The 25,534-nt window shown below is 42.3% G+C and overlaps 1 protein-coding gene across 1 annotated transcript in view; it reads right to left on the bottom strand.

The window, feature by feature from the left end:
* Positions 1–4,866: 4,866 nt before the first annotated feature.
* LOC142259433 (NEDD8-conjugating enzyme UBE2F) overlaps positions 4,867–25,534 on the bottom strand; it is a 314,423-nt gene continuing 293,755 nt past the window's right edge. The window contains exon 9 of the mRNA XM_075331845.1: positions 4,867–6,176. Coding sequence (XP_075187960.1) covers positions 6,126–6,176 — 51 coding nt within the window. The 3' untranslated portion in view covers positions 4,867–6,125. The remainder of the gene's footprint in view (positions 6,177–25,534) is intronic.

Here is a 25,534-nt window from a genome sequence, read left to right as displayed (position 1 = left end):
TTCAGAAGCGGTGGCGGTCTATCAGGGATCGCTTCAAAAAGGAGTTGAATCAAGAGATGCAGGCCCCGAGTGGATCCGGAGGACGCAGATCGAAATACCGGTATTTTAGAGCGTTGTCGTTCCTCCGGACAACTATGGTGTGCAGAAGGTAAATATTCCCCACAATATGTACAAAGTATAATAGTTTATGTCTGATCTTTTTTGCCTTTTTTTTTAGTCAGTGCCAATGTATAGCAATTAAATTAATTATTGTTTTGTTTTTCCTCTTTTTAACAGCACTGTCTGCAGCACTCGGGAGCCTGCATCGAACCCGTCAGGAGCGATCCCTGAACAGTCCGCCACTGGGGAACACAGGCACAGACCCCACCCATCTGAACCTTCCCTTTCATCTACATCTGTCCCATCCACCTGCGCTGGAGCTTCCGGTGAGACTTCATTACCTGAAGCTGCTGGTGACGAGATAGCTTTTCCCCTACCCCACCCCTCTGACACTGCTGCCCTCAGTAGAACACCTTTGGGTTCTGGGCGTCAGCGTCAGAGGGGTCAGGAAAAGAGCTATGCGCCCGAGTTCTTGCATCTAAATGCAGCCTTCCAGAACGCCATTAAATTATTAGCAGAACAATCTAGTTCTGGTTTTAGCTTCATGAAGGCCTCTATGGATAAAAATACACACGAATTGTGCACGCGTCTGGACAGGCTGCATTTAGATGCAAGTAAATCACCCAATCATTGTTTTTTTCAAGCCGTACTCGAGCGCATGGAAAAGCTATCTCCTGACCAGCAGATGCATGTAATGCAAGCCACACAGCAGGCTCTGGCGCAGGTTTCCTCCCAACCACCTCCACCCACCCCTCGTCCAGCACCTGCCCCCCCTCCAGCCATTGTCCCTACTCCCCCTGCTGCCCAGTACCAGCCTGCTGCCCAGTACCAGCCTGCTGCCCAGTACCAGCTCCCAACCACATCTGCCCCTACACTTCCTACCCACTACCACCTCTCGCCTTCCACACCCATCATGACCCCAACACAAGCCTCTAATTCACCCGCCACCTCTTCTGTCTCCCAATCACTCCACTCAACCCCACAATCCTTAACACATCCCATCCCATCTCCTGTTTTCCCTCTTGGTTTCTCAACCACACCTTCACCTTCTGTTACTTCCCCACCACCACCACCAACACCACTTTCCACCCTCCATACTCCCACTGTGCATGTGTTCCCATCTGACAGCCCCTCCAGTACTATCTCCACCCCAAGCCCAAGATATACTAATTTATAATTTATTTATGTATGTAATAAAAAATAAAACATTTTAGTTGAAATGTATTTATTTGTTCTTGTTTTTTTTGGGGGGGAATATTATTTTGCAAGTTCAGTTAATAATAAGGTAATACAAAAACATAACATGTTATAATTTGACGGTGTAAAAATTACAAATTGTTAAAGATATTCAAAGATTAAAATTACCAAGGTTAACAAGATATTTTTTTATTTATTTTTAACTATTTTTATTTCTTATAAAACTAAACATAAATCTTATACCATTTGATCTTGCCAGTCTACTCTACCTTCTGGGGACACAAAATAGTCAGCATATTTGTCACGGATTGTTGAACAGGCAACACTACTCCTAAATCCAGGACTGGTGTAGTCAGTCAAAGAGGTGGATTCCAAACTCTGGTCATCCAAGGACAAAGGTTCCTTTGTTAAAACAAAATTGTGCAGTACCACACATGCTTTCACTATTTCATCAACAGTTTCAATGTTTAAATTAATCGCTGTTAACAACACTCGCCATTTGCTGCTTAGTATCCCAAAGGAGCATTCCACCATTCTTCTGGCTCTGGATAATCGGTAATTATATATTTTTTGTGTTTGCGTCAATCCACGGCTTGCATATGGCTTTAATAGATGTTGGGAGAGTTGAAAGGCTTCGTCGGCCACAAAAACAAAGGGCATTGGGGGCTCACATGTGCCAGGAAGAGGTCTTGCAGGAGGGAAATCAAAAGTATTCCCATAGATTCGCCGCCCCATTGGGGACATTTTAAAGACCTGCGAGTCATTTGATCTCCCATATGCGCCAATGTCCACTGAGATAAATTTGTAGTCCGCATCCGTTATTGCCATTAGGACAATTGAGAAATACTTTTTATAATTGTAGTATTCAGACCCCGAAGCTGCAGGTTTCACAATTCTTATATGTTTGCCGTCCACTGAGCCAAGGCAATTTGGAAACTGACAAATCTTGTAGTATTGTTCGGCAATTGCAAGCCATCTGTCCCTGGTGGGCTGGGGGATGAAATCCTCCTGTAGACAATCCCACAAGGCTCGGCAAGTGTCTCTAATGATTCCCGAGATGGTGGAAATTCCTAGTCGAAACTGGTAGTGAAGGGACGAAAGTGACTCTCCAGTTGCAAGGAATCTGTAAAGGAAAGACAATAATTAAAAAAAAATAATAGCAAACACATTACAGTTAAAAGTCAATTTAACAGGAGGATACAATTAAAAAAAACAACTTACCTAAGCGTAACCAGCAAACGCTCCTCGGGTGTTATAGAGAACCGGCTGTAGGTGTCCGTTTTACGTATGTTGTCCGCAACAAGGCCAAGGAGGAAGTCAAAATTAATCACTGCCATACGGACATAGCTTGTGAATTTTTCATGGTTTCCACGGAGCTCCAGGTATAGGGTTGAAAACACCCCACGTGTCAGTCTCTGGGCAGTCAGGGGATGGATCCAAAAGCGTCGATGTCGCTGACGCCTCAGTCGCTGTCGCTCCTTTTCTCTGACGAGGATACCCAAGCGATTTGCCTCAAATGTAAAATCTGCAGTGATCTTTGTGATCTTTTCAAGAATAACATCCATGGTTTCTGCTTGTCTCTGTCTTCATTCTGTCATATATGCTTCAAACTACTGTATATATACCGTATTTTCCCATTATCCAATCAGAATACGGAACGCGTTGTTTGTTTAGTGTTTAAAAACCGGATCCGTAAAAAAACGGACCAAACGGATGCAAAACGGACCCACCGGATCCGTTTTTAATCGGATCCGGTTGGACGGATCCGGAGAAAATCGGATCCAGTGGGTCCGGTTTGCACGAAAAAACCGGAAACGTTGGATACGGAAAAAAAAAAGGACTGTACCTGAATACAGAAAACTGATGTGTGAAAGTAGCCTAACCTGTCTTTTTTTTCTTATATGTTAATAAAAGCTCTCTGAATGTTTTTTATTGATTGTTATTAGTCATATCTTACGGTCTCTTTCTTGTTGGTTCATCATAAAATCTAGAATAATAAAAGTAGTTTTTTTTGGCACCTTTCAGAGCCGCTGACTTCTACAGTGTCAATGAGGTTGACATTCCAATGCTGAATAATTGCTGAGAGGAATGCACGATCAGCAGGGATTGTGCAGTTATCTCATGCTAATAAACTGGACACACATAATCACTGTTTTATCAGCAGGAGATTATCACTAGATGGCTAGTAAACATGCTGCCAAGTTGTCAAGCATATCCATGTGCTCTTTATTACCCGCCCACCCCACTGATTGGTTTTCTTTCTACATAGTGTACACAGCTGGCAATCAGTGGTGTGGGTGGGATTATACAGAGCTCAGCATTCAGAGAACTGGAAGATCTGCAACAGAGAAAACACTGATTTTATGAAAACTGCAGCAAGCAGCCCAGTCCATCACTGAAATCAGGGTCTCTGCCCCTACATTAGATACTACATTAGGACTCATGCTATCAGATGACGTAAAAAAAATTAACCTGGTGACAGATTCTCTTTCGGATTGCCTATAGTCCTCTATTTGTCACTCAGTGTTCAGCTCTCACTCACCAGGTGTCATGGCGCCTTCTGAACCTGTTCACACTCTATTGTCTGGCACGCCACCTGGTGCTGGAGTAATGTTCTGCTGACCTGTGGATTGCTGCTAGGATCATGGGTTTCTGGAGACCTATCTCAGCCATCTCCGCCCTTTAAAAGATGGTGGAATCTTCTCCTCCATGCTTATCATAGCTTTTGCGATTCCGGTCTATGTGCATAGTTATCCAGCTTCTTGTGTACTGCTGTATGTAATCTGGTGTGTTGTGAAAATACTCTTGTTGTTTGATTATTTATTTCCTCCTGAGCACGTTTTGTCTATATCTCTGTGAGTGATTGTTGTGAGTTTGAATTTGGGTTTCCCTCAGTGTCTTTCTGTGTGGGATTTACCACTCCAGTCCGGGCCCTCTCCTGGTTTGGGGGTGAGGGGGTATTAGATCTAGGACTGATCACGTGTCAGGGCTATGTTGGCGGTCCAGACCTCTTCACCTTCAAAAGTGCCTCTGGAATAAAGGACAGTTAGGGACCCCTAGCCTGAGGGCCAGTTTAGGAGCCCCTATTCCCAGTTACTACATTACCCCTCGTGACACTATTTCTATTTGCTCTGTGATCTTATTCCACATTTTAATCCTGCCTCAAATATTTTAAGTGTTTTTTTTTTACAAATTAAATTGTGTAAACTTTATTGCCGAAAATTGCATCCCTTGAGAAGTATAATACCTTGTGCTTGTGTGCTAATGCTGTTCCTACACTGCAAAACGAGCTATTATAGCTACATAGGCAGGCGCTGCAAGACGTTTTCGCCATAAAAAAGTAATTGTGCTGCTATTTGTTGATCAAAACTTTGGCAAATTTTACATAAAAGTTTCTTTGGTGGTAACAACAATACAGAGTCCCTAAAATTGATCCCTAAAAATAATACCTTATAAAACTTTACAATGGCATTTATATTGAGGAACAATGATGGCAAGGTTACACAAATGTGTAATTCTATTAAAAAAAAAAAAAGAAAGAAGGAAAGAAAGCAAAACACTACAACACAGCCATGTTAGAGCAAAGAAAGTGCATATCCGTGTATTTATATAACCCTGTATACATTTTCAGGGTGTGGATACAGAGTTTTTTTTAAGCTCTTTTAGACAAGATAATAATTTAAAGTTGCATTATCACAGTAAAAAGTATTCATCACCAATGTTCTATGAATCCCTGTGCACTAGTAACTCTTCCATTGCCAGAGAACCTGCATTCCGTATTTCCGCTAGCACACAGATAAAAACATTGCTTAAAAACAACATATTTTAGGATGATGCCACAGAAGCCTACCTACTAGTGAGGCCTGCGACATGGATTTGGTGTTTAGCGCCAGCCTCATCATATGTGGTCTTTAACTCCATTAACTGATGTAAACCTTATAATTGCTAGACAAGAACTAGAAGTATATTCACCGAGTTTACACATTTTTTTTGTAGTACTGCATATCAATAAGATTAACAATTTATAACTTAGGATGAAATATAGTCATAAAGTTAACCATTGCGACTCGAAAATGCATCAGACATAACGTGTAACACAATAGTTATAGTCCCCTGTAAGGTCTACAGATGCAGTCATCGTGTCACATAATGGTTATAGACCCATGTTAGGTCTACCGATGCAGTCATCGTGTCACACAATAGTTATAGACCCATGTAAAGTCTACCGATGCAGTCATCGTTACACACAACAGTTATAGACCCATGCAAGGTCTACTGATGCAGTCATCGTTGCACACAATAGTTATAGACCCATGTTAGGTCTACTGATGCAGTCATCGTTACACACAATAGTTATAGACCCATGCAAGGTCTACAAATCAGTAAATCGCCTAAAGTTCACTTCAAGTCTTGAAAAACACATGGTTAACTTAGGACCATCAATCACATTTTCTGTTGAGCAACTGCCTAATATAAATCAACACACCTCTGGTAAGATTCCATACATCATTGCATATATTGTTAGAGATATTCTGAAATATAGAAAAAAATATAATAAAATAATTGCCCCACTCCAAACAAAAAAAAAATAATAATTCACACATCAAAAGTTATAGAAGTGGGAGAAGTAGTTTTGAGGCTCCTGCTGGCTGGATGCTGAGATGGCATTAAATTGTAGGGGCTGGAGGTAAACTTTTGTATCAGTCTGGCAGGGAGAGGGCACAAAACCCGTCAAACGGTTTCCAGATTCCTCCCCCCATATGGCTCTGGAGACCCTACAGAAGGAGGCCACTTCTCTCAACAAGGCAATCAAAAATTCAAAGTTGGCATCATCTGGCATAACGCTTGATGTAATCTTCCACTTTACTACGATATTCTTCCTGTAAGGAAAGAAAAAAAAAAACCATGTATAATATGACATACAGAGGACTAGATTTTGGGTTCTTCTAGAACAAAAGGAGCGAAATGGTGATCACAACAGGGAGTCTCTTATGGCAGAAATGTCTGTGACTATAATTATTAGCACTCCATAAAAAAAAATAAAAAATAATCTATATACAGTGACTTCTAGCTTGTTATAAGAGGTGTGGTAATTCCATGGAGCCCATGGTCTGAACAGCATAAACCTAATGATAGAACCATACAGGACAGGAATATAGTAGAGCAGACTCTGCCTAACACTAAGGAGGTCTAGTTGACAACATTCGACATTTTTTTTTCCTAGACACACTTCATCATTGAGGTTTGCCAGAATATCTTATTTTTCTTCTGAATGTTCCCATAATTTGTTCTCAGAAACTAATATTCAAACTACATACTATACCTAATATTACACCCCAGATCCAAAACTTACACTCCAGATAACGTTCTGATAAATTCTCACCTCTCCTCATTTCCGGATACTTTTCTGCTGCCATTCTCCTCTTCGACTTTAAACACTACTGTACTTGTACATGATATCCTGATGCTGGTTTGGGCCAAGATGGTGTACATCCAACCACATAACGCCACCTAAGCTTTGGCTAGCATCTGGATGTTAGGCTCCCAGGAATGAAGAGTAGAGATGAGTGAACCTGAGGTTTGGTTTTCAAACTGAACACCAAATTAAAAAATCAAAGTTCGGCGTTTGGAGGCTTTACGAGCGAATAAAACTTGCACGAACAAAGCTGTGCTCAGGTATTCTTAGTGCTCAGCCCTGTGTGAGACGCTTGCAGTGTTTGAACGGCGCACAGTGGGGGTAACAACAGCGTGAGCACATGTAGTGTGCAGAAAAAAACAAAAACATTTTAAAAAGCTTGCCCACCCTCCCCTGGAAGTGATCTGTTTATGGCTGGCTATATGTGGGCAGAGACTCAAATTGCCAATCAGTGACTTGATCCGGGGTTTGGGTCAAGCTCGAACCTGTGGAGCTAAGCTCGTTTGCTCCTGGCGAACCGCGCCTCGACTGAACCGCTCATCTCTGATGTAGAGGACCCAGGAGAGATAACTTAACTTAGTGATTAAAATAAGCAGTTCACTATTAAAATTATTCAACAGGTAGTGACTGATTTAAATCAGTTTATCTTTTCCAGCTCAGAGCGGTCACAGACTGCTCCTGCTGGCTATTCTGCTGTTTCGAGTGACGTCATGTCCACAGAGCAGCAGCTTCTTTTCTGCTTTGCTTGGTTGATGGGACATCTCTGACAGTGTCATGCTGATCGATAACCGGCTCCCCGCTACCTCACTGTAGAGAGCCAGCTGTCAATTAGCATAATGTCAGCAGTGGCAGCTCCTCAATAAGGCAGACTGGAAGAGCTGATTGCACATCAATTCAAAGGATCAGACCAGCCATGCAAATGTACATGAGCGTATAAATAGTTTGGGGAGGTTGAAGTCATGCTGACTAATTTCCTTTTAGTGGTTAAACAGAAACGATGGACACTAGTTTCGTAACATCTGGCATCTATTCGGTATGGTGTGGGTTCCACTCCATACATGACCAGTGTTGACAATTACCAGCACAGGTCATTATGGCATTAAAGTACGTATATCAGCCCCTAGTCTGAAAAATCTATTCAATAACATCTGAATTTTGTATCGTGAAAGCTAGTGACAGATTACGTTAATTTCCCCCCCACACAGCTCCTCTCCATAATTTCAACCTAGACATAGCTCCACTCCATATATTCCCCCCCCCACACAGCTTCTCTCAATATTTTCCTACCACACACAGCTCCTCTCCATATCCCTACCTACACACACAGATCCTCTCCATATATGCCCCAAACAGCTCTTCTCCATATATCCCCCACACAGCTCCTTTTCGTATTTCCCCACACACACAGCTCCTCTTCATCATATTCCGCACACACAGATCCTCTGTAATCCCCCCCACACACATCTCCTCTCCATAATGTTACACCCTCCAACACACCCTGACCCTCAGCATACTGTGTCTACATCACAATCCTCTCCCCCATTGTGCCATAATGTGGTCTCATAGTAACAGCAACACTCCTCCTTCTCCTACAATAGAATGTTTAATATTTAGCTCCTCCTAGAGTGCTAACTTTTTCTGACACATCCTTGCCTCCTCTGTGCTCACAGCAACAGTGTCATGAGGTCACAGCATGGTGTGATGCCCTCCTCACGCTGCTACACATCTGGGCGGGGGCGGGGGCTGACAATCGCTACTCTGCTCTACCCCATTCTTGGCTCCAATGTGTTTAGCTGTATCTGAAAGACACAAATACAGCTGATTATATGGAGGTAGGAGTCTCCCAGTGCTCCCCAAGCCGTACAGCATCCTTCGTGGACCGTATGTTGTTCAGGGCCGATCTAGAGGATGAGACTCTGATTCCAAAGATCTCACTTGCTTGTCTGCATGTTGTCCTTTTAATACAATGTAACTTATTTCTGCTGTAGATCTAGCAGTGCTCAGAATCATGAGCACTGTATAACCCCTCCCACACCAATGATTGACAGCTTTCTGTGTACATTGCACATTGACATAGAATGCTAATCGATAGAATGCTAATCGGTGGTGGTAGTGATGATGGCTTAGGGCTGGTTCACACTAAGCGACAGCGACAACGAGGTCGCTGTTACGTCACCATTTTCTGTGACGTAACAGCGACCTTGTAAGTCGCTGTTATGATCGCTGCTTAGCTGGCAAACACAGCAGCCGAAGCAGCGATCATAACCGCGAGAGCAAGGAGCCGCGCACACTGCTTAGCGCTGGCTCCTTGCTCTCCTAGCTACAGTACACATCGGGTTAATTAACCCGATGTGTACTGCAGCTACATGTGCAGAGAGCAGGGAGCCGCGCACACTGCTTAGCGCTGGCTCCTTGCTCTCCTAGCTACAGTACACATCGGGTTAATTACCTGATGTGTACTGCAGCTACATGTGCAGAGAGCAGGGAGCCGCGCACACTGCTTAGCGCTGGCTCCTTGCTCTCCTAGCTACAGTACACATCGGGTTAATTAACCCGATGTGTACTGCAGCTACATGTGCAGAGAGCCGGAGCCGGCAGCACAGGCAGCGTGAGAGCTGCGGAGGCTGGTAACTAAGGTAAATATCGGGTAACCACCTTGGTTACCCGATGTTTACCCTGGTTACAGCTTACCACAGCTGCCAGATGCCGGCTCCTGCTCTCTGCTCGCTTCATTTCGTCGCTCTCTCGCTGTCACACACAGCGATCTGTGTGTCACAGCGGGAGAGCGCCTTTGAAGAAAACGAACCAGGGCTGTGTGTAACGAGCAGCGATCTCGCAGCAGGGGCCAGATCGCTGCTCAGTGTCACACACAGCGAGATCGCTAATGAGGTCACTGTTGCGTCACCAAAACCGTGCCGTAGCAGCGATTTCGGTAGCGATCTCGCTATGTGTGAAGCACCCCTTACTCAGAGAGGTAGACTAGGACGAACAAGACACCTAATCCTGTAGTCAACCTCCTGCTGATAAACCACTGATTTTTTTGAAATAGCAGCACACAGCCCAATAAAGACATTGCTGTAATCGGGGTTTCAGCCTCTACATCCAGCTGCTCTCATATTGCATGGCAAAAACCTGCTGCCACATTCCCTTTAAAAAGTATAAAAAAATAATAATTTTGACATTCTAGAAGTTCTGACAAAAAACTACACCATTAGTCAGCAGTCAACATATTTTCAAAAGTACCTTAGTAGCAAGTTTTCAATCCGCTAAAATTCAGGATACAGCACTTGTAAACTGCGCACCATCAGATACACAAGTAGCTTGTGTTGTTGAAACCATTATATTGCAGTATAATGAAGTTGTCATTGCCTGATCACAAGATGAAACTGGTCAGACACTAAATAGGCAATACATTTGGCAGTGAAGTATCAATTTTCTACCCAAGCTCTGAAGCATTCTTTCAGAAAATGCTCTTTAAAAGCTTTCATGTTCCCAGTGAATAAAGGGAACAAAGCGGTAAAAGTCCCACTTGGAAGGCCTACTGACACATTATTTACTACTTCTTTTCATCAGGAATGAAAGGCCAGTAGCATGAGCCGATGTGTGCACTCGACGGATGACTGCATTCAGCGTCAATCCATGGCTGCTAAAGACTAGCTGCTTTAAAATGCTCTCGGCAGGAGCTTAAAAGCCTAAAAGGAAAAAAAGGGGAACAATCATTTTCCATTGTTTTTATTTTTACGTGTGTCAAACATTAACCGGTTGACTTCTACGTAAGGAATGTTCATAAGTAAATGGATTTCTGTACCGGCTCTCAACTTGTAGTATAGCAGGGAAAAGTTTGGTGACAAAGCAAAAAGAACTTTTAAACTTATTGGGCAGGATATATTTGAGAAACAAGCATAGTCATAAGGAGGTGGAATAGGTTCAGTATAAAGTTGGAGTCTTTTTTTTTTTAACAAAACCATATGACTTCTGAATATCACATTTTTAACAGATCTCTTCCTTGAGCAGCGCTCATTAATAATACTGAATTTAGTGTCAAACATTTTTACTTAGACATGTGACTTGCCATAATGTAATTTTTTTTATCTGCTGTAAATATATCGATGTTGTTCTAAATCTGTTTTTCTTTTGCTCCTACGTTTCTCCATTCCTGATATTTAGACCCTTCCCAATATATAAATCTATTCTTATTATCTAAGTAGGTGTGGCGCTCAAGTTAACTCTTCTCTATGGGAGTCTTGAGGGCACACACCCACCTGGTTACAAATATCAGATTTATTCATAGGGAAGAGAGTGCTATATCTGGACAGGCAAAGGAACAAAAAAAGGACAGATTTAGGAGAATAGCAACTTTTACACCAAGTAAAAAAAAAATAGATATGGATGGGAAGTGATGGGTTATGCTTGTGTTTTGGTATAGCAGAATTGGTGCAGATGCTACAAATACAGCCCAATATGCTCTGCCCTTACATTTCTACAAAGCATAAAAATGAGAAGCTGTCAACTTTGTTTAATTTGTCTGGCTGTACTGACCAGAAGGACAGTAGAGAAGGAGTGAGGAAACAAATACTATTCCTTGAGTTTCTGATCAGTGTTTAAAAAGACGACAAGTGGCTGTACTCATGTAAAGCGCCTCATGTGATATCCAACTTTGATATAGACATGTCAGGGTTATGAAACACCTGGGTTCACAATGGACCACTACTGGTCACTCACCTTTACAGGGGGACATGACAGAACCCTGATCACAGCGAATATGGCACTTTTTTTTGACTTCCCAGACAAAAAAATGTACTACAGGAAGGTTGGCAGTAGAAGAGTTTGGAAAACCAGCACCCAGCATTACTATCAAAAACTACAATATCGGATGCCTTCTGAAAGAGTCAGGACAAGCTGCAGGTTAATAAAGTCCACCTAAAAGCACTAAAAAAGAACAACCCTCTGCCTTGAAGGACGACCTTTTACAAGGAGAATAGTAAATATAGAGTCTGTTTACACAGACCCACTGGCGGCACTAAATGACTGCAGATTGATAAACTTTCACTGATCGGTTGTAGTGTGAATGCCTGTTTAGACTGATGGGGGAACACTATTCTCCTTAAGGAGACTTTGCAAGCCAGTCTGGCTGCCAGGTAAGGGGACTTATAGCTGCAATGCCCCTCTGGGAAATATTCAAATTGTCTCTCCAGTAAAGGAGACAAACTCTAGCACAGCGCCACCTATTGGAAGTAGCGATCCTAAAAGTCACAAGTGGATTTTCAACAATCCTTTGCAATATGACTCAGGATATATAAGCCAGATCAGAATCCCAATTTGCAGACACGGTGTTTCGGGGTGCTTGCCCCTCGTCAGTGCAAAGTATGGGGGTGTCTGATCTGGCTCATGAGAAAGCTATGTGGGGACCACGGGGGAACACTATTCTCCTTAAGGAGACTTTGCAAGCCAGTCTGGCTGCCAGGTAAGGGGACTTATAGCTGCAATGCCCCTCTGGGAAATATTCAAATTGTCTCTCCAGTAAAGGAGACAAACTCTAGCACAGCGCCACCTATTGGAAGTAGCGATCCTAAAAGTCACAAGTGGATTTTCAACAATCCTTTGCAATATGACTCAGGATATATAAGCCAGATCAGAATCCCAATTTGCAGACACGGTGTTTCGGGGTGCTTGCCCCTCGTCAGTGCAAAGTATGGGGGTGTCTGATCTGGCTCATGAGAAAGCTATGTGGGGACCACGGGGGAACACTATTCTCCTTAAGGAGACTTTGCAAGCCAGTCTGGCTGCCAGGTAAGGGGACTTATAGCTGCAATGCCCCTCTGGGAAATATTCAAATTGTCTCTCCAGTAAAGGAGACAAACTCTAGCACAGCGCCACCTATTGGAAGTAGCGATCCTAAAAGTCACAAGTGGATTTTCAACAATCCTTTGCAATATGACTCAGGATATATAAGCCAGATCAGAATCCCAATTTGCAGACACGGTGTTTCGGGGTGCTTGCCCCTCGTCAGTGCAAAGTATGGGGGTGTCTGATCTGGCTCATGAGAAAGCTATGTGGGGACCACGGGGGAACACTATTCTCCTTAAGGAGACTTTGCAAGCCAGTCTGGCTGCCAGGTAAGGGGACTTATAGCTGCAATGCCCCTCTGGGAAATATTCAAATTGTCTCTCCTTTACTGGAGAGACAATTTGAATATTTCCCAGAGGGGCATTGCAGCTATAAGTCCCCTTACCTGGCAGCCAGACTGGCTTGCAAAGTCTCCTTAAGGAGAATAGTGTTCCCCCGTGGTCCCCACATAGCTTTCTCATGAGCCAGATCAGACACCCCCATACTTTGCACTGACGAGGGGCAAGCACCCCGAAACACCGTGTCTGCAAATTGGGATTCTGATCTGGCTTATATATCCTGAGTCATATTGCAAAGGATTGTTGAAAATCCACTTGTGACTTTTAGGATCGCTACTTCCAATAGGTGGCGCTGTGCTAGAGTTTGTCTCCTTTACTGGAGAGACAATTTGAATATTTCCCAGAGGGGCATTGCAGCTATAAGTCCCCTTACCTGGCAGCCAGACTGGCTTGCAAAGTCTCCTTAAGGAGAATAGTGTTCCCCCGTGGTCCCCACATAGCTTTCTCATGAGCCAGATCAGACACCCCCATACTTTGCACTGACGAGGGGCAAGCACCCCGAAACACCGTGTCTGCAAATTGGGATTCTGATCTGGCTTATATATCCTGAGTCATATTGCAAAGGATTGTTGAAAATCCACTTGTGACTTTTAGGATCGCTACTTCCAATAGGTGGCGCTGTGCTAGAGTTTGTCTCCTTTACTGGAGAGACAATTTGAATATTTCCCAGAGGGGCATTGCAGCTATAAGTCCCCTTACCTGGCAGCCAGACTGGCTTGCAAAGTCTCCTTAAGGAGAATAGTGTTCCCCCGTGGTCCCCACATAGCTTTCTCATGAGCCAGATCAGACACCCCCATACTTTGCACTGACGAGGGGCAAGCACCCCAAAACACCGTGTCTGCAAATTGGGATTCTGATCTGGCTTATATATCCTGAGTCATATTGCAAAGGATTGTTGAAAATCCACTTGTGACTTTTAGGATCGCTACTTCCAATAGGTGGCGCTGTGCTAGAGTTTGTCTCCTTTACTGGAGAGACAATTTGTTTAGACTGATAGAAGTAAAGGTTGCGCACAGAGATCTATACTACCATTGTTCTCAGCAAACTGAGACCTGTTTACACAGAACGACGCACTGCCGAGAATAATGATCTTTTGTTCTACATTTAGCTCAATAGGCAACCTGTTTACAAGACAAAATAATTGTGAAACAAGCGCTTTTAACAACACTCATTCATAATTCTCTTGCAGTGTAAATGCCCCTCCAGTCTCCTTGAGTTGCAATTTTAGTTCAACAGCATTGTCCTTCTAAGATTGTGATCTGTGATTGTCAGAGCACTTATTTTAAAAATTGCATTATCGTTACAATTACATATAAAGATAACTGTGCCTTTGTAGAAGTGCATGGCTTAACATTTTTTGGATGAAGTAGGCAAAGAATTGCTGAAGCAGTCAATGTGTAAGGACCAGGGGCTTTTGATTTTGCAGGACTGATAAAAGCTCTCGGTCAGGAACTGAAAAGGATGGGGCGGTGAGCAGTACTGTTAAACTACTCTATTGAAATTACCGGGCTGGAGATTGGCATCAGATACCAGCCTTGAAAGTAGCTTCTACATATTTTCAGCCACTTTTGGTCGGCCTGTCTCCTTGGCAATGAGCTATAAGCAATGAAAGACAAATGTTCTGACGTCAGGAGAACACAAGCCGATAGAAAGAGCAAAACAACTTCAAACTTGTTGATTTTCATGCTAAATAACTTTACCAATTTAGTAACAAAGAGCTTTTCAAAAATTGTTTATGGTAACGCCTTGAACTTTTGACTGTGAAAAGTGGAACATCTACAACATAACTTTATTTCCATGTTTTCTGTTGAAGTTGTGGTGAAGGTTAAAAAAACCCCAACAATTTGTCAAAAATTATTTTTGTATTTCACTAAGTACTTGCTTTGGTCTTTTCTTTACCAGTGGCCCTCCCTACCACCTTGCTTATTGGTGTTTTGGTCACTGGTACTTTTTTGGTTTGGTTGTTTCAATATTAGACCTTCCCTATAAGGGAAGTTGTAGGTTTATATACATTTGTCAAGTCCTATTGAAGCATTAAAAGTTTTCCGTACTTCAGGTTAAGTATCGAAACCAAAACGAAATTATTTGAGGAGTATTCCAAGGGCATCTATAGTGTGACTCACTTGTGCTATGACAGTGATGGCCGACAGCATTGTCAATCGGATTTTATTTGCCGGTACCAGTTACAAGCAAATGAAGGGTCAGATGATAAATACATAGCCAAGTACCTTCTTTAAAACCGGAGGATCCCAATGAAAGATAAAGGCTTTGATTGTTCGGTGCATTAACATGCCCCAGACTGCAGGTATGGCAGGCAGGATAACTGTCCCAAATGTAACACCTTATAATTTGATCTATATCACAGATTATGGCTATGCACAGTGATAAAAGGCTGGTAAGAGAAAGTGATGAGATATGTAAATGGAGACTTAGAGATATCTTTTAATATAACCCTTTGTTGAGCTTGGTTTAATTATTTATGTGAGATAATAAAACTGGTCACTGTACATATTACCAAACACTAGGGAATGTAATTTTTAATAGTGCAAAAAAGATTATCGCTACAGCCCAGTGTACTCAATGTGGTTGATTACTAGTTGAAAATTGTTAAACCTAGAACGCTTGCATGTTGAGAAACAAGAAACAAGCATCCAAGTTGTTTTTTTGTTTGTTTTTTTTCAATGTAAGAACTCTTGTTTCCATTTCATCAAAGCAGTTTTCTCAGAATTCTGGAGAAAATTGCTGTTGAAAAGTCACAATATTTTGGCGCCAACTGCAGCGACCGGAGTTAAGATTTGTGGCGAGTCTCACAGAGGCACCTCTTCATGAATTGGAAGTGTCTAACTCCATTATGCTTCTCATTGAGACTGGCAAGAAAATCGCTAGTCTTTATGAATTGGTGTCTTTGACCTTGAACAATTTCTTGGGAGGAACACGAGGCCTTCTATTCTGAAAAACCTTGTAATCTCTTCTATAGTATATTATATATACTTTTTATTGTATGTTGCCTTTTTGATTCTGCTCATTTATTGATAAAGGAAAAAATGTCAGCATCTTGACATATGCGGCTCTTAACATGCATGCCAACAATATATTTTATTGTGTTATTTTATATTGTTTTTTATATTGTGTTTTATTATGTTTCAATATACAGTGGAAACTTTGTTTACGAGATTAATTCGTTCTGGGAGTGTGCTCGTAAATCAAGTTACTCGTAGAGCAAAGCACATTTTCCCATAGGAAATCATTGGAACTCAGACAATTTGTTCCACAACTTGTAGTAATGTCCCATCCTGGTCCCCTATTGTGCCATTACACACACACACACACACACACACACACACACACACACACACACACACACACACACACTATTCTCACCTATCCTTTGTTCGCTCGTCGGCCTCTTCCCTGGTTCTTGCAGTCCGCAGGCATGTGGACCTGGTAACAATCGCGCTAATGCAGGGGCTGCTGCTGTCAGTACTTCAGCGCAGTTAACGTCACACATGAGCCGCTTGCTTCTGATTGGCCAGCGCGCTGACGTCATAGACATGAGCTGCCTGCCTCTGATTGGCCAGGGAGCTGCCTGTGGGAGGTGTGCAGAGACCGCTCAGCGCCAGCCAAGATGAAGCAAAGACGGCAGCAGCCCCTCCATGGGCTGTGATTGTTACCGGATCCACGTGCCTGCAGTCCACAAGTGGCAGCCAAAGCGGGTCAGAGCGCGGTGAAAGTACGGAACCGGAAGTGTGTGCGGTATTTGCTCGTACAGCAAAGTATTTCTCACAAACAGAGTTACAAATTTGCAGCAAGCTTTGCTTGTATAGTGAAATTCTCGCACACCGGGTTACTCGTAATCCGAGGTTCCACTGTATAGGAATGTATATTTTATATTACACGGTATGACTATTTCACGTGAAGTATTTTTTTTAAAAACTCGTTTTATTGAAGGATGTGCATAATCCAAAAAATTTTTTCTTAGATAGAAAACCATAGGATCATAACATTAAATTAACAATATTATCTGAGAGGATACATATCAGAACATATATATCTTAATATTTTCATACAAGCAAACTAGTCTGTTAAAAACTCTAAGAACAATACCTGTTCATAGAGTTCATAGAGTTCAATGTTCTGTTCCCCCCAAGGGGAAACATAAAAAAGAAAAAGCAGAAAGAAAACCCAAACAAAATACAGATCAGTATGGATCCCAAAAGACACTATCTATGGATAACCACAAGGGATTTCTGGCGGAAATTCGATTACCATATCAGGGGCATGCCAAGTGTCTCATCTGTGACCTGAAGCCCGAATGTGAAGTATATTTCATTAAAAAAAAATCTAAATAGTGGCACCAACTGGACTTTTTTCAACTACACATCTTTTGTATAAGGTGAAAATTATTGAAGATACTAAAGACATGTGTTTATTCACTTTGCTACTGCAGCAGAACCGCGATTCTTTGTGTCGCATTTTAAACCCCAACCGTTAATGGAAATCTCCCAGCCGTGAAGGAGGTCAGTGACCATAATTATGAAAATGGACATTAATTAGCCTCTACTGTGACAGCGAGCACCTTATGAAAGTCTGTTTATGTCACTTGCATTTGTTGATGGTACACTCTTTTCTCAGGTCATGGCAGAAGAAGTTCATGGGTGAATCTCATTACGATGCAGTATTAAACTCTCAAGGTAATATAACTGAAGAAGAAATCTGTTAATTTGGAATTAATTAGACCTCATCTGTACAAGGTTTTCAAATATAAAAAAAACACTGCACAGTCACTGGAAAATCCTGTACGTATATAAAAAGTGAGGAACTTGTAGTAAGCAATCCCTAAAACATATTAGAGAAAGTCTTTAACCTGCGGCTGCCGAGCGGTTACAAAATTTCAATTACTAACATGCTGTAACAGCGGGATGGTCGCAAGTTGCAGTTTTTCAGTTTTTGCAGTGTTTAGCTAAAGACAGGGATAGGAACGTGATCGCCGCATGGGGTGAAAGAACCCATCTAGGGACGTCAGGTACTTCCCTCCCTAGTGGCAGTGCATCACTTCCCCCATTTCATCTTGCGCCAACTTTGATGGGCAACCAGGAACTGCCCTGGAGTGGTGCCTATCATCAGACAAGTCCATCCTCGCCATCAGAGGCTCTGGTGAAGACTGGTAGGCACTTAGTCATACCCCTCTCAGAGTAAGCCTGGTTCTGGGAAGAGTGGGTCTATATTACTCTATTCCCTCCATAACTGTACAGTACCAACCACCCTTTGCCGTCAAAGTAGCATTAACTCTAGGTACACTTTTGAAGCACAAGAGATTTTGTAGGTTTATACCCAGGTGTATGAGTAGCCAATTATACCAAACCGGTGATAATGATCATCAATTTTATGTATATGTTGAAATACAGTCAATGAATTAAACTACTGTATTGTATAGGAGGCTTAAAACTGGGTGAGAAACAGCCAAAATCTGCTACAATGGTGAGGTTGCAGAAGTTTAAATTAATCTCCATAACGGAGGTAAAATTGAAAGAAAAAAAAAATACATTAAAGGTTTATTATGCTCTGCAGTGCCTATTACAGTATGTGTCCAATTCAACATGAAAACTTTGGTGAAAAGTCATCCTTAAGATTCTCCAGTGAACGATATAGTGCAAAGCGACTGGTTGTCACCTCATATTGAGCATAGGAGCATGGTTTCACTATCAATTATGATTCAGGGCCATTGAAATAAGAGCTGACAATTAGTGATGAGCAAGCACTACCAAGCTCAGGTGCTTGGTACTCGTAACAAGCAGTTGGATGCAACTCAAATATCCAAGCATCAATGCGGAACTTTAGCATTTTATTCCCATGAAATTATCCAGAAAAATGCTTGAGATCCCCATTGACTTCCATTATACTCGGGTACTTGAGTCACGCCCATCCGAGCATCCAACTGCTTGTTACAAGTACCGAGCACCTGAGTGTGGTAGTGCTCGCTCATCACCACTGACAATCTCTTCCTTCCATCTACTCAGTACCAAATCCATCAATCAAATAAAACAAAAACACTAAGGCTATGTGCCCACAGGACTCTGTATCTGCGGATGTTTCTGCATCAAAATCCGCAGCTTTCCCCCGGAATCCGCACCTTTTCATAGGTGCGGATTTTGTGCAGATTTGACGCGGATTTTGCGATTTTTTTTAATTCAATTGAATAGGCAAAATCCGCACCAATAATTGACATGCTGCAATTTTTCCCGCACGAAAATCCGCACGATTACTTAAGGGAGCAATGGGAATAAAATAAGAGCAAAAGCTGTCCACTTTTGACCAGGTTAGGCCCCTTTCACACGTCAGTGATTCTGGGACGTTTGTGCTTTTTTTTTTAAACGTACCAGAATCACTGACATACTCAGACCCATTATAATGAATGGGTCTGCTCACACGTCAGTGATTTTTCACTGCACGTGTCTCCGTGCGGCGTACCCGCGTTTGCGTGATTGCCGCACGGAGACATGTCCATTTTTTTCTGGCATCACTGATGTCCCACGGACCACGCAGTGGTGTGGTCCGTGAAACACGTGCCAGAAAAAAACATGCATTTAAAATAATAAACATTTTTACTCACCCGGCTTCAGCCGCGCTCTCTGCAGCCCGTTCTCCCTGCTGCTTCTAAGCCGGCTGATTACTGTCGCGCATATTAATGATGCGCGACACAGCCGACCCGGAAGCAGCTGCTGCAGGGGTCAGCGCCGGCCGGATGCTGCACCGCGGGAGCGATCAGCACCATGGAGAGCGGGAGCGGGCGCAAGTGAGTTGATTTCTAAGTGCAATCACGGGCCACGGAGAACGGAGCCCGGATTGCACTTAGACAACCCACGTGTGCCGTGATTCACGGCACACGCAGGGACATGTGCGTGTTTTACACGCCAGTGAAAAACGTCTGTGTTTTTCACTGACGTGTGAAACGGGCCTTACTAGTAATGAGCGATCACTTACATGCTTGGGTCTTGTAACGAGCAGTTGGATGCTTGGACGGGTATGACTTGAAAATAATGCATATCATCAATGGAGAAATTGAGCATTTTCATGGAAGATTTCCAGTCCCCAGTTGGTTCCAATATACTTGGGTCACACCCATCAGATCATCCAACTGCTCGTTACGAGTTCGGCGTACCCGACCCTGACAGTGCTAGCTCATCACAGGTTACCTGTGATCCTCTGAGTGATTAATTGCTTGATTTTGCAAAACAGTTTTTTTGGTGCAAAGCAATATGGCCATTACAATCGGCTGTACAGATAAAACCTCTCGTTCTTCAACACCAAGTGATTGTGTAACAATCTATTGAAAAATCCAAGCGGCTACTTGAGCTGTGGTTTTTGGCTCCTTCATCTGGCCACACCGTGATTTCTTAGGACAAAATTACATTAATGCCTATTTCAGGAAACCGTCACAGACAAAAATTCCTCTAAATTACAGTAATCAGTAAAAGGCTTCAAAGATGCAGACTCTAAACCGGTGTAATTTTTGTCTTTCTACTCCCATTCCCCGTCTGCAGGCGAGCGCTGGGCCATGTGCCGCTCGATTATAGAGTCCTAGGATCCGGAAAATTCACTTAGTAGCAGTGGAAAGTAAAAGCGTGTTTTATCACCTTGAACAAATGCACTTGATTAATGTAATAAACCATCCTTTTTATTTTCTTTCACTTGATTGAAACTGCAGTTATGAAAATTTGTAGATTTGGAATTTATTGAGTTCAGCCTTACATAAAAAAAATGTAAAATTAGAAAGTAAACCACTTCTGCAGAAATAAGTATTTTGAAGGAGTCCTAGGAGGCATCTCAATGACCTCATTCAGAGAGGATTCTTTCACATACGCAAAAAAAAGGTCCAAGAGTCATCAGTGTTTGGTCAGTGTCCGTTTTTACAATCAGTTTCATCAGCGATTTTCACATTTGAAAAAATAACTTGCAAAGCTTTTCTTATCCATTACAATGTTAATCACGGACAGCAGACTAATTGCACACCGATTGCATTTGTGTGCCGTCTGTGATTTCTGAGACCCAGAGACTTTATGAGTGCTTTTGATCTGTGATGCTGATAAAGAAATATATCTCCACTAGAGAGGAGTGAACCTGACATTTGGTGTTCGTACCAAACACAGGCTTTATTAAAAAAAAAAACAAAACAGAGTTCTGGTGCTTTACGTATGCAAACCACTCACTTAAACATCACAGAGTTCGGGCACACTTAGTGCTCAGTCCGGCGCGGGTTTCTTGCAGTGTTTGATCAGCTCACATTGAGGGAGGGGGGGGGGTAAAATCAGCATAATCGGATGTAGTGTGCACAAAAAAAAAAAAAAAAGAAAAACCCCGCTCACCTAACCCCCCGGATGTTATCTGTTTATGGCCGGCTGCATGTGGGCAGAGACCCGAACTGCCCAATTAGTGACTTCTACTGGGATTCAGGTCAAGTCTGAGTCCCAAACAGAAGTTTAAAGTCCAGCTGCACCCGCTGAACTGAACTTCCACAGGTACACTCATGTTTAGGCCGGTTTCACACATCCGGCTTTTCGGCTGTTTACCGGATCCGGCGCTCTCCCGTACAGACAATACAGTACAGTGTCAGCGCTGTAACTTCCGGGTCACATGCGCCGGTCACATGCTGTCATGTGACTGGCGCTTGTTGCGCTGTCACTGTACTGTACTCACTGTATGGGAGAGCGCCGGATCCGGTAAACAGCCGAAAAGCCGGATGTGTGAAACCGGCCTTAGTCTCCACCTGCAGTCGCATGGTCCACAAACAACCCCCACAGATGTGTGAATGGTTACACATTTTATCTGTGAAAACCACATATAGAACATGTTTGTGAAAAGTGGAAGTCTGTATATGGTCTTATGCATTAGCATGCAGAGCAGGATAACGTACAGCGACAGGGTGCAAAAAATATAGAAACTAAAGAGCCTAAGACAGCAGATTTAAGACATTTACTGTAGTTTACAGAGTTTCAAAAACAGATGAAAAGTCACTAACACTGACCCAACTCATGTGTGCAGGATATAAGCAACCTATCGATTGCAGGACTTCTCAGTTTATCACATGGACACCCTGCAGATGGATAGAGGCAGTCAAAACTGGAATACACCTTTAAAGGGAACCTAAGTAGGATTAACCATCCTAACCCTTCTATATGGGCATTTAGGTCATAGAAAGTTTTTATCTTGATATCGGTGATCTGATGTCTTTGTTCCAGAGGAATCTACTTTTTTTTTTCATGTGAAAGAGCTGTTAAAGGGAATCTGTCACCAGGTTTTTGCCACCTAATCTTAGATTAGATAATCTAGAAGCATAATGTAGAGGCAGAGATCCTGATTGCAGTGATGTGCCACTTACTGGGCTACTTAGTGTAGTTTTGATAAAATTTACTGTTTAATCATCAGTAGATTATCATTAGAAGACTACTTGACCTGCTGTATAACTGCTAGATCTGCAGCAGAGAAAACATTAATTTTATCAAAATGACAGGAAAGAGCTCAGTAAGTGACACATCGTTGGAATCAGGGTCTCTGCTCCTAAGTTATGCTGCTCTCAGATCGGGCAGCAAAACCCTGGTGACAGATTCCCTTTAAGATCTATAGGCCGGACACAGATCTTACAGAGAATCTGCCTCCAGAGCTTATTTTATGTGAAAGGGGCGTTACCCGTGTGAGACATATAATGACAGACCGTCTGTTCTCCTAATGAATCACAGCTCCGAAATGGAGATCAGTGTACCATGGTAGGAAGGTTAGGCCAGTAAAGATTTAACTTTTGGCATATGTAATTCATTTTACAGTATATTAGCATTTTAGAATTTATTTAGGTTTCTTTCTTTTACAGTGATATGTCAGCTCAATAGTATGACGAGTGACCTCCTCCGGCATGCTACATGAAATACTCAAGCAACCGGCAGGAGTGGTGGCGATAGAAGGTGAAGATGCCGGCAGGTGAGTATAAGATGGGGCAGGGGGCTTAGATTAAAAACACAACGCCAGTGGTTGAAAAAAATACAAAAACCTCTTGAGTGGTGCTTTAGTTGATTTCTTGTAGCTGCAGTTTTGACAAAAGTGACAATAAGAAGTGCAGTGTATCTGCAGAACATAACTCTCCCGTAGATGTCAAAACCAGATTTCACTTTTTCAATTTGTCATTCAGGAATATCAACGAACAACTGCTAAAGCCGTTATTATCCCAGTAAAATGTGGACATTATGTCCAAAGTGCAGCACACGGCAAAGTAGTTAATTTAATGGGAAAAAAATCATGGCCAAAGACCGGTCATTCTTCCCGTTATATCAGTAAATGTTATAGGTCTATGATCATAATTTACATCATATGTGCACAGGAGATAATACATCACAAGGACTTTTTAATGACACTAAAAGAGCAAGTCAGTGACCTGTTAATCTACTTTTTATTACCAAATGCCATAAATCAGGAGACATCTTGCATACAGAAGGTAACACGAGCTTCGGGATTATGGGATTTGGCGTAATAGTCAGAACAGAGCTAATAAAAACAATAGAATGGTTACATGCCATAAAATCAACCTGCAACCATTAATTTTGTCATTCTGCGTCAGTGAGCTCATCTGAGAGTATCTGACCCCGGTATACTTTCAGCACTATAATACGGTGTGCCGTCACTGGGAGGTCATTCGATTTGCTAAAATGTAAACTTTATTTAATAACGAGCTTTCTTAAATAGATAAAATATACATTAATAAAAAATCTAAATACCTACAGAGATATAGTTGTGCTAAACAAAGTACAAACGTTTGCTTTAGAACTAAATATAGTATAAAAAGCTCGACAAGTTCATAAGGATGTTCTAGTCATGGCTAGTGATTAGAGTTGAGGGAACCTTGGGCTCGGAAAATGATGTGAAAATCAACCAGACGAGTATCGTGCTGTGCTTGCGTCTGAGTGATGCCCTGCATTGTGCACGCTGCGGGTACTGTTTCTTCGGCTCAAATTAGGCTTACATGTAGCGTAAGATATGCAGTTCACGGAGAATTAAAAAACAAATAATAAAATAACATCGCCCACACACCTCCGGAAATGTTTTGCTATGGGCCAAAAGCTAAACATTTCCGAAGGTCGGTGCGCGTCGTTTTTTGAATTTTCTGTGGACTACACATTTTAGTACGCTAAATGTCAGCCTAATTTGAGCTGAAGAAACAGTAGCCGCAGTGTGCACAATGCAGAGCATCACTCACAAGCGAGCACAACGCAATATTCATCTGGCTGATTTCACATAATTTTCCGAGCCTAAGGTTCACTTATCTCTACAAGTGATGAGCGAACCTGTGGCTATTCGGGTTTTTTGAACCAGAACAGACAAAAAAAAACAAAAAACAAAAAAACCCAAACTGGTTCGGCAAGTGAACTTGACCCCAAACAACGAACCTCATACAAGGCAATGGGGAGCCCAAGTTCGAGGCTTTAAAATGGTTGTAGTAAGGGCTAGGGGCTGCAAAAGGAATATAAATTTGGGGTAAGGGCATGCAATAGGTAAATGACTTAAAGGGCTTCTGCCACCATAGCAAGTAAATGCAGAACCTAAAATTTTTAACACTGACCCCACAGAAATCGATTTCAGAGTCTCTCCATAGACCAAGAATTGAAAAAAGGGCCCTTACAGAGGCTGTATTCCACGTTCACCCACACAGTCAAGACTGCAGACTTCCCTCATAGAGCAACAAGTTTTACAAATTTCCCCTATGCAGTCTGTATTACCGGTTCACCCACACAGTCAAGATAGGCAAAGTTGCCCCACAGAGCAACAATTTTAAAAAGGTCTATGTGGAGTCCAACCACATCTTCAGCTCGGTGGGGAATGTCAACCCCAAACAGCTGAATCTCAGGACAGCCTGCTGTTTTTTCTCTCTGGCTGTGCTGAGTTGGTCATGCAGGTGTTACAATAATTTGACTATTTAATGCATGCTTCTAGACCTACAGATGTATGGAGAGAGAATATTTTTGAGAACAGACAATTAATACAACTTCCTAAAAATAGAGCTTAAATAAAGATTTAAAGGGGTTTTTCTGTCAACAGAATTATGGCCGCCTTCTGCTCCTTATATATCAGAAAAGCACAAAACATAGAGCTGCAATATAAAACACAGGGAAAAAAAAAGCAAAATCTGCTGCATAAAACCACATAAATATCATTAATACCAGAATTGTTGCATATTTTATCACTTTTTTTTTTCCGCTGATCGCAATCCTTCTTACAATGAAACAGTGAGACTGAAAGAACGGAGAATCCATCGGAGAGTCTGACTTTAATTCGCAGAGTGTGAACCAATATTCTAAGATAAACATGCAAGGAGAAACAGTCACACCGCACGGTGACGGGAATGGCATTCGCTGCTTTAGGACGTGACGTTTTCATGCGCTTTTCAATAGAAGGTCAAGTCATATTAAGGCCAGAGAGGTGAATATACACACATGCATTCGATAAACCGAATAGGAAAGATGGCATTTGTTTAATGACACCACTCCACTGAATTCACAGATCCCTTTCTACAGTGGGATAAATATTTGATACATGGCTGATTTTGCAAATTTTCCCACCTATAAAGAATGGAGAGGTCTGTAATTTTTATCATAGG

The sequence above is a fragment of the Anomaloglossus baeobatrachus genome, assembly GCF_048569485.1.
Source record: "Anomaloglossus baeobatrachus isolate aAnoBae1 chromosome 7 unlocalized genomic scaffold, aAnoBae1.hap1 SUPER_7_unloc_4, whole genome shotgun sequence".
NCBI lineage: Eukaryota > Metazoa > Chordata > Amphibia > Anura > Aromobatidae > Anomaloglossus > Anomaloglossus baeobatrachus.
The sequence above is the reverse complement of the archived record's forward strand: the minus strand, read 5'-3'. Positions and strand labels throughout refer to the sequence as shown.